The sequence below is a fragment of the Tribolium madens genome, unplaced genomic scaffold (genome assembly GCF_015345945.1).
Source record: "Tribolium madens isolate multiple individuals breed KSU strain unplaced genomic scaffold, Tmad_KSU_1.1 Scaffold_1;HRSCAF=32;Tcas5.2_LG8, whole genome shotgun sequence".
Lineage (NCBI taxonomy): Eukaryota > Metazoa > Arthropoda > Insecta > Coleoptera > Tenebrionidae > Tribolium > Tribolium madens.
Genome location: NW_025400984.1, coordinates 9,502,307 through 9,512,138, shown reverse-complemented (window position 1 = coordinate 9,512,138; position 9,832 = coordinate 9,502,307). Strand labels below are relative to the sequence as shown.

At 30.8% G+C, this 9,832-nt stretch overlaps 2 protein-coding genes across 3 annotated transcripts in view; one reads left to right on the top strand and one right to left on the bottom strand.

Moving 5' to 3' along the window:
• LOC123004122 overlaps positions 1 to 9,832 on the top strand; it is a 127,566-nt gene that overhangs the window by 97,789 nt on the left and 19,945 nt on the right. For both annotated transcript variants that reach the window (XR_006412671.1, XM_044397237.1), the window contains exon 3: positions 2,581 to 2,762. Coding sequence is in view for 1 of the 2 variants with exons in the window: in XM_044397237.1 (XP_044253172.1) it covers positions 2,581 to 2,762 (182 nt within the window). In the remaining variant the exon portion in view is untranslated. The remainder of the gene's footprint in view (positions 1 to 2,580; positions 2,763 to 9,832) is intronic.
• LOC123004133 (leucine-rich repeat-containing protein 15-like) lies at positions 7,780 to 8,967 on the bottom strand. The gene has a single exon (XM_044397249.1). It carries the CDS (start codon positions 8,841 to 8,843, stop codon positions 7,842 to 7,844), a length of 1,002 nt encoding a protein of 333 aa, XP_044253184.1. The 5' UTR covers positions 8,844 to 8,967; the 3' UTR covers positions 7,780 to 7,841.

Genomic DNA, 9,832 nt, shown 5'->3' with positions numbered 1-9,832 from the left:
TGTTTTCCTCAAAAAACCGTCTTATTTTTAAAACTAAGCAAAATCGACCAATAAAAATTTAGCTTAAAAACATTGTCACAAAAATCTACAGCCAAAAACGCTAAGAAACATGATGTTTTATTTAAAAAAACACAAGTTCGTATTGTAACTTATTTTTTTGTGTAATACGTTTTTAAAAAGTACATGTTTTTGTCAAAGAAAACATCTTATTTTTAAAACTAAGCAAAATTCACCAATAAAAGTTGTCATAAAAATCTACATCCAAAAACGCTAAGAAACATACGGTGCTTTAGTACACAAGTCTGTATTGTTACTTATTTTTTAGACACGCTGTATAGTTGAAAATAATTTTAGGCGATGGACTAGATTGCTATCTAAAAAACGTGAGCTGAGCGTATTTGAAATTTCCCAAACGTAACCTTAAAAGAGCGTTTGTTAATTATTTTTCTAATTACGAGTATAAATATACTAAAAAAAACCTAATCCTTCTTTTTCATATGCTTAAATACGATTTTAAAATAATAAAAAATGGTAGAGTTATCGATTTTTGAATAAAAAGATGCAAATGCAAAAAAATTCAAAAAAGTTTATACAGAGTGCGCCAGAACTCGCATATAAAGAAAGATACAGGAAAAATGTTTAAAAAAGTCTATCCATAAAAATTTTGACGTTATAAGAGTTTAAATTTTGCACTTTGACTTTATTTATTTCTGTTGGAAAAATAAGTTTCCAACTGCTTTTGCTACTGGCTATTAGAAAAGGAAAAGGAAGCTGTTGCCCAAATTTTAATTATGTTTATTGTTATTTGTGACTTTTATTAACAAAATTTTTGTACTTTTACTAAACAGTTATAAAAAAAAACATACACAAGACCATCAGTATCATTCAATAGTCATAAAAAAAATGTCAAATGCAAAAAAAAAATGTCAAAGTTTTTTGATAATTAGAATGTTTTAAACGTTTTTCCTTGTTCCTAGTATCTTATCTTACTTAAAATTTTCTCTGGGGCGCAAAATCTGACACAGCCAGTATATTTTGAAAACGATCAGACTTAAATATAGGGAAAGCTGATGAAAATTTTCTCAAAATCACTTGAGAAATCCAAAAACGCAATAAAAAACATAGCTTTGTATGGCAATAAATAAAATTTTAGATAAATATCATTGTTAGAAAACCCAAAACTTCAAGAATACTTGTAATTTATTTTTCAACATTAAGTTTAATTTCTAAAAACCATCAAAATTATTTTGGAGTTACAAAAATTAAGTTTTCAATACAAAAATTCAATTGGAATTATACGAATTAATTTGAAAACAATAGAATTACGATAGATTATTGGAATTTTTTTGGAATTGCTGCTGTGGATTTTTTTGAATTGTAATTAGTTGTACTTTTTTTTTTCAAATTAGCGGCCCCTCAGTTATGATGATTGAGTTTGCCTTAAAATTGGTTAATTTCAAGCTGGGGCATAGATCAGCGAATCCGCTAATTGACCATCCGGCGGCGAACAAATGTGGCCAACGTGAAAATATTTTATGGTCAGTGTTACCACCCGACACGCAAACAACTCGAGCGGTTTTATTGTTGTCGGTATTTATATTCAAGTCAAATTGCATTTTTGCGGCCAAGATAACAGTTTTGCCTCGATAGTATTTTATCTTGCAGTTGAATGGTTTAATTGGATGACATTACACAACGAATATTTGAATCAACATTTAATTTATTATTAATGTTTGAAACGTCAATAAAATGCAATCTGATAAATTTATTATTCTGCTCTGGCGTAATTACGAAACGGATGTAATTGGAGACTGATAATATAAATTTGGTTGGGGTAGGGTGTGGGATGGCCTCGTTTAGGCGTCGAAAAGGCGCACCTGAGTTGAATTTTTTATAATTTTGAAAAATCTCGCTTTTAAGTGTTCCATCCATCATCGGCGGTGTCAATTCTGAAAGCTCCATAATCGATATTTCAGCATTTGTTCGCCGACAAGTTGATCTTGGCGAGTCCGTTGTACGTCCTCAGACATGAGTAATTCGGCATGGCACAGCACGTTCCTTGTTTAATTTCGTTCCCGACGTTTTGAAAAATTGTAATTGCTTTATCTCCTTAAAACGAATTGGCCACTTGAGATTTTTTACGTGACAAGATTTATAAACGCGAATTATATCTGTATTTCGAGCATTTCCCTCCGGTTTCGTCATTGCTCAAATTACCCGGAAACACCTTTACTTACTCCGGCGAGACGCCGCCACGTCACAAAAAATTAATTAAAACGTCAACACTCCCGCTCAAATTCGAAGATTAACCCAAGACTTCAAAAGCCTTACCTGAAACGTCCGAAAAACTCCTCAGTAATTAGTACACGACTTCAAAGGGGTGTTTCAGCACACGTCACGGGCAGAAAACCGGCTGAAAAAATATTTTTGCAACAAACTCAACCACTAGCACTATAAATTCCTCTAATCCCTGCGCTGGGGCTCCAATAAATCGAATCTAAGCCCGGCAGGACGCAATTAGCTCTTATTAAAAGTAAGCTTGTAGAAAATGCAAATGACTTAATCGAAGCGAATTTACAGAATGTGGCTTTGGGTGGGATCAGCCGTTTTCCTGATGGGACTGCTGCAGGAAGCGACGCCAGGACCGGCCTGCAGGATCAGCGAGTTTCCGTGCCGGAACGGCAGGTGCGTCAAACTCAACGCATACTGCGATGGCAGCGACGACTGTGGCGACCTCTCCGACGAACCCCTCTACTGCACAGGTAAAAACTCAAAAAACTCTTGATGTTACACTCTTCATTTTTTTTTAAACAATAATCAGAATAGTCCGATTTAAAGTACTATTAATAATTTTGAAGTATTGTGAAATTGTCAAATTTATTACTTAAATATTAATGACTAATAAATAAAAACTAAAATTTTTTGAAACAGACTTTTAATTTGTAAAAAGCATCAATAATTTAAAAAAATATATTTTTTGAGTTTCAGCGTCAAGTTACTTTTTTAAAGAGTTTTGTATGCATTCAACATGAAACAATATTTATTCTTTTTTTACAAAGTTTATTTTATAGATTTATCTAATTTGAACAAAAATAATACCTATAAATTGTAAAATAATTTTTCTACAATAAAGAAGACAAAAAGCAAAATAATGTAAATCAACTATACAGGGAGTAAACCGTTATACGTCAACCAGTGATACAAAACGTCATTTTGAGAAAAAAAAGTTTAAATATTTTTTTTATCTTCATTCGTTAAAGAGCAAATAATAATAGTAAATGTAGTAAAAACAATAATATTTATAAAACAATAGCTTAGTCCGAAGTCTTATTTAACCGATACTGTTGGTGTGACATAAATATAGACATGAGTCCGAAACCGATTCCTTTATGAAATAAAAAAAAATTAATTGGGAAAAAAAGAGTTAAGTAAAAATACAATAATAACTACAAAAATTGCTTAAAATACCTATCAGTGCTTTAATTAAATGAGCAATTGTTTAATAAATGTCATCGTTTTTAATTTTTCACGACTTGTACACAATTCATTGTTACTTTTTGCTAAACTCTGTAACTCTTTAACAAATGAAGTTAGAAAAAAAAGTATTTAAACTTTTTTCTCAGAATGGCATTTTCTATCACTGGTTGACGTATGGTGATGGCGGTTTACGTTTGGGACACCCTGTATAAACTTTTACAGTATTTATAAAGTATGAAACCAAGCGGTTTTTTTTAAATAATTTGTCTCCAGAAATATAAATTTAATATAAATTAAAGTAATATTTAAAAAATGTGATTGCATTTTGAAAATAAAATTTTGTTTGGTTTTTGAGTTGAGTGATTTTTTTGTCAAAATGTCTATTTTTGTATTTTTTTTATAAGAATTAAATATAAAGTAGATAGTTGAAATTTTTCGATCATAACCTTTATGAGAAACATGGTTTCATAGTGGGTTGCCATTTAAAAAAAAAATTAAAAACTGCAAAAATCGTAAAACAAAAGAAAATTTCGAAAAATTTTATTCTTTATTGAAGGTCGCATTTTTGTAGTACTTTATCATTCATCAATTAATTTTTCTAAAAAAAATTGTTTAAACAAAAAACTTTTGTTTAAATATAATTAATATAAAGAATATTAATTATTTCTTGTTTATTTTTCCATCTGGACACTATTTACCGAAACACCAAACGTCTATTACAAAAAAATAAATTATTGTTAAATCAAATTTTGATAAAAATTGCACAAATCTTATTTTAGATTTTTTCTGATAAAAAATCGATAAAACTAATTCAAATAAATAAATAAGTCTACAACGTTTTGTGCATCAATGAGTAAAAAAAAGAAAAATCAATTTGTAATTGATTCTCAGAAAAAGCAAATTGAACTGAAAAAAAAAATAAGAAGCTAAAAAAATACTCATATTTAAAACCCGAGTTTCAATTTAAGTTTAATAAAAGTCGGCTCATTAACTTAATAAGTTTAGAAAGAAAATTCAAAATATTTTACTTGAAAAAGTGAATTTAAAAACATGCTTAAATTGAAGAGTTTCACTCTTGCTACCAATGAAAAAACGTTTAAGTTTTAAGAGTGGCTTTTTAGCTTTTTTACCCTCTTTAGTTTTCTCAATTTAATTACTACTTCCTCCAAAAATTTTATTTTTGATAAAGGGTCGCATTTTTATAGTACTTTATTATTCATCAATTAGTTTTTCCAAAAAATTTACAGTTTAAGCAAAAAACGTTTGGTTTCATACTTTTTATTCACCTAGTATATGTGGATTCTCCACACACCGACAGGTGGCGCTCTGCGCTACCACTGTCTCATCTTCACCTAGTATAGGCAAAAATGTGTTTTTATCAGTTTCTTACAAAATTCAATAAACAATAAAAAAAATTAATTATTTTTCTGTTTATTTTTCCTTTTAGACACTATTTACCCAAACATCAAACGTTTATTGCAAAAAATAAATTATTGTTTAAAAAAAATTGCATAGATCTTAATAAAAATATTTTAAATTTTTTTATTTACCCAAACATCAAACGTTTATTGCAAAAAATAAATTATTGTTTCATAAAAATTGCACAAATCTTAATAAAAAATATTTTAATTTTTTTCTAATAAAAAATCGATAAAACTAATAATTCAAATAAATAAAAAAAAACTCTACAACGTGTTGTCACATCACTCAGAAAAAGCAAACTGAACTGAAAAAAAAGGAAGCTAAAAAAATACTTATGTTTGAAACCCGAGTTAAATCTGCTTTCAATTTAAGTTTAATAAAAGTCGGCTCATTTACTTTAATAAGTTTAGCAACAAAATTCCGAATATTTTACTTTAAAAAGTAAATTTTCAAGAAAAATGCTTACATTGAAGAGTTCCACTTCTGCCACCAATGAAAAAAAGTTCAACTTTTGACTAATTTTTTTGTTGAATAAGTTTTTAGCTTTTTTACGCTTTTTCGAATTAATTACTCCTTCCTCGTGGCATCAAAACAAATCGAATCAATTAACCCGAAACTGTGTCAATGCCAAACCAATTACTCCAAACAGAATGAACTCCTTCCTGGTATTCCGTGTGAAAACACTTAATTACTCCAATTAATTATGTCATTTAGTCAGTCATTGTTAAAACTTCACGATGAACGGCGCGTCAATCCTGAGCATTTTTCTCATCTTGGTGATAATAATCCAAGTGGTACAAACCCGAAGATATATCTTCCAAACGGCGAAAATCTTCTCCCGGAATTCCTCTAAAGATCCGATGAAAAAGCAGATTTTCCGAGGCTTGGAAAGCATCGATCACCACCGTTTTGCTTCAGTCGTTGATCTGAAGGTTGAGACCTCGAAACTGGTTTTGTACAAGGGTGCAGTGAAAAGTTTGCAATATTTAAAAGCTTTGAGATTGAAGCAATGCGGAGTTGAGCTTTTGGCTCCCGGAGCGTTTCAGAATTTGCCCAAAATTGATTTGATTCACCTCCAAGATAACAATTTGAGGACTATTGAAGACGGAGTCTTCAATTATTTGCCAGTGCGTGAATTGTGGCTTCACCGGAACAGAATCCGGACCATCCGGAGTGGAGCTTTCGACAATATGCCCCACTTGGAAATAATCAAATTGAACAACAATTCGTTGGCAAGTTGGGACATCAACTGGTTTTCCAACACCCCAAAATTGACGCAAGTTTTTTTCCGGAAAAACAAAATCCGGGAAATTCCAGCCCGAGCTTTTGCCAATCTTAAAAGCAGTCACAAAGTCGACGGTCATGAATTAGTCGACTTGAAGCTCTATTTGAGCCACAACCGGATCAGAATGATCCATCCGCAAGCTTTTGACGGTTTGGACGCTTTGGATGAATTGTCACTCAACCGGAATTTGATTGAGAAAATTGAAGAAAGCTTCTTCGCACACTTCTCCGAATTGAATAAACTCGAATTGGCGTGGAACGAAATCACGGAAATTGACGAAGACGCGTTCCGGAATTTGAACGAAATTCTGGAATTGGACTTGAGTGGGAATTTCCTACAGTGTGTTCCGTATAAAGTGGTCGCAATTGCGAAAAACGTGAACGTCACAGGGATTTTTGAAATGGAGTGTGACTGTTTGGGGAATTTGAAAGAGAAGCTTTCGAATGAAAAGCTCCCAAATAAGATTTTCAGGAATGACAAAAAGTGTGCATTTGATTGATTCAAAAAATATTTATGTATTTATTGTTAATAAAAATTTATTTCACAAATTACTGATTATTTCACTAAATCCGGACACGTGTCTTCATCAAACTGCACTTCCTGTTCCCTTATTTCCTGCTCGATTCTCTTGATTTAAAGTCAGAATTTTGACACTGAGGGTGTTGAAAACGCCTTTTTTCACTTCTTGAATCGCATACTCCTCGAGATGAAGCATTTTTAGTTTGGTAAATTGAAAAAAGCCTCAGGTTCGATTATGAGAATCCCACATTTGGCCATAATTAACTCTCTCAAGCTCTTCACGTTGCGTAAAACCAAACTAAAAAAACTTGTTTAATGTTTTTTTCAAGATTTACAATTTTTTTATTTGAGTTTTGTTATAAAAGAGTAAATTTTTATTGAACTTTTATTTTTTTCTAGATTCTTTATTTCTTTTTAAGTTCTGTTCAAAATTTGAAATTTATGCTATGTAACTAAAAATTTTGCTTTTAAAAAATAAAATTCAAAGTTGTAGTTTAACACAGGAAAGTTTCATCCTAAACTAAAAATTCTGACTCATTTTTAAAGAGTTCTAAACTAAAAATTGAAATTTTATTTTTAATCTAAAACGAAACTAAAAAATCAAGCTTAATGCTTTTTTACAGATTTTACAATTTTTTTTGCGTTTTGATACAAAACAGTAAATTTTTATTGTATTTATAATTTTTATTTAATTCCATATTTCCTTTTACGTATCGTTTTGTTTGTAATTCGTAATTAATTATGTATAACTAGAAGTTTTGCTTTTAAAAATTAAAATTTAAACTTTTGCTTTAGCACAGAAAGGTTTCATCCTAAACTAAAAATTTGGACCCACTTTTAGAGTTTTCAACTAAAAATTGGAATTTTATTTTTTATCTAAAACCAGACTACGACAAAATGCTTAATGATTTTTTCAGATTTCAATTTTTTTGTTTTTAAGCTTTTTTTAACAGTAAATTTTTCTCTTAATTATTTTTTTTTACATAAGAAAAGTCGGTTTGTGATTTTTGTAATTTATAATAAATAACTTACATTTTTTATGGAGTGTGATTGTTTGGGGAATTTGAAAGAGAAGATTTCGAATGAAAAAAATATTTATTATTTATTGTTAATAAAAATTTATTTCACAAAATACTGGTCATTTCACTAAATCCGGACACGTGTCTTCATCAAACTGCACTTCCTGTTCCTTCATTTCCTGCTCTAATTTAACTGTCAAATTTTTGATGCACTCACAAGCCCCTGGGTTTTTTTCCAAATTTGTGACATTTGCTTTCACAACTAGACCATAATCGAGACAATTGAGTAAATTGCTTGACAAATCTAGAATTCCAATTTGGGCAATTTTTGGTAAAGCTCCCAGTTTCACTTCTTCAATTTTATTCCGGGCTAAATACAAAACATCGATTGTTTGCAAGTCACGAAAGGCATTCACCGGAATTAAGCTCAAGTTATTCCTGTCTAAATATAACTGACTCAAAGCAACTAAATTGTGAAAGCTTTCCGGATTAAGTGCCCCTAGTTTATTCTTACTGAGGAAGATTTTCAGTTCCGGTGATTGTAAATTTTTGAAAGCTTCAGACGGCAAGTAGTTAATTTTGTTCCTCCGGAGGAAAACTTCAGTCAATTGTGGGCAATTTTTGAACCAGTTTGAATCCCATTTCTTGAGTCGGTTTGAGTTCAGTTTAATTTTGTACAAGTTGGGCATTTGGTCGAAAGCTCCGCTTTCGATTCTCTTGATTTCGTTTCGGTGCAAAGTCAGAATTTTGACATTGAGGGTGTTGAAAACGCCTGTTTTCACTTCTTGAATCGCGTTGTCCTCGAGATGAAGCACTGTCAGGTTTGGCAAATTGAAAAAAGCCTCAGGTTCGATTGTGAGAATCCCACATTTGGCCATAAATAACTCCCTCAAGCTCCTCACGTTGCGTACCGCTCTCGCATGGACCACTTCCATCCATTTTGCTCTAACAATCAGCAAGTGTCGGTTTTTTCCGATCAATTTTTCGTCGATGTGTTCCACGTTGGTGTAGATTTGTCGTTTTCCATGTCGAACAAACTTGAGGAAACCTTGTTCGAATAACAACTCACTTTGCACGACTTGTACGAGTGTGAGGATAACCACAACAGCTCGCAACATCATTTGCTTGAAAATAGAGACAATTATCTTGCGTTGTTTATAAGTGGAGGTTAATCAGGTCGTGTTATCGCCGACTGAGACGCACCAAACGTTTTTTTTTCAACGAAATTTAGCAAATTTTTGGTTGTGTGTGGGTACGAGTTTACGGGAATTATGCAAATTGAAAGCCTTGACACAATGACATGGAATTAATTACGCGAGTTTAGGAGAATTAAGAGCGATAATTATGTATTTGTTTACAGAATCTAGAGAGATAATAGTTTAATTGAAAGCAGCTGCTGTTTGCCATGAAAGTTACTAAAACACGAAAAAATCATTCAAAAACTTTTAACTTACAATTGTGATAAAATGTTTGCATTTCTAAAGCCAATCTGAGTATAAAATTTGTAATTTATGATATACAGAGTGTTTTATTGAAAAAAATTGCAACTACTTATTTCTATAAAGCTTTGTGATAAAGTTGCATGATGAAAATTAAAATCCATTAGTTCCTCCGAAACCACTTGAGTTATTTTAATAAAATTTTACAGGCTTCGTGAACCATTGAAAGCGCTCATTTTCCGGCAATTATTTTGCCTTAACTCTTACTAGTGGCGTGCTTATGAGCACAGCAATTTTTAGCAATATTAATAAAACACTCTGTATAACTAGAAACTTTGCTTTTAAAATTCAAATATTTGCTTTAACACAAAAAGATTTCATCTTATACTTGGATCACAATTTTGAATTTTATTTGTAATCTAAAAGTAGACTTCCGTTCCTTTTGTTACACAGTTTTGTTAACAGTAAATTTTTATAGTAGTACTTTTCATTTTTTCAAATTCCTTATTTTTTACGCTTTGTAATTTATGACAACAAACATAACTAAAAATTTTGCTTCTAAAAATTTAAATTTACGTTTTCACTATAACACAGAAAGGTTTTATCCTAAACTGGAAATTTGGACTCATTTTTAAAAAGTTTTAAATTAAAAATTAGAACTTAATTATTTT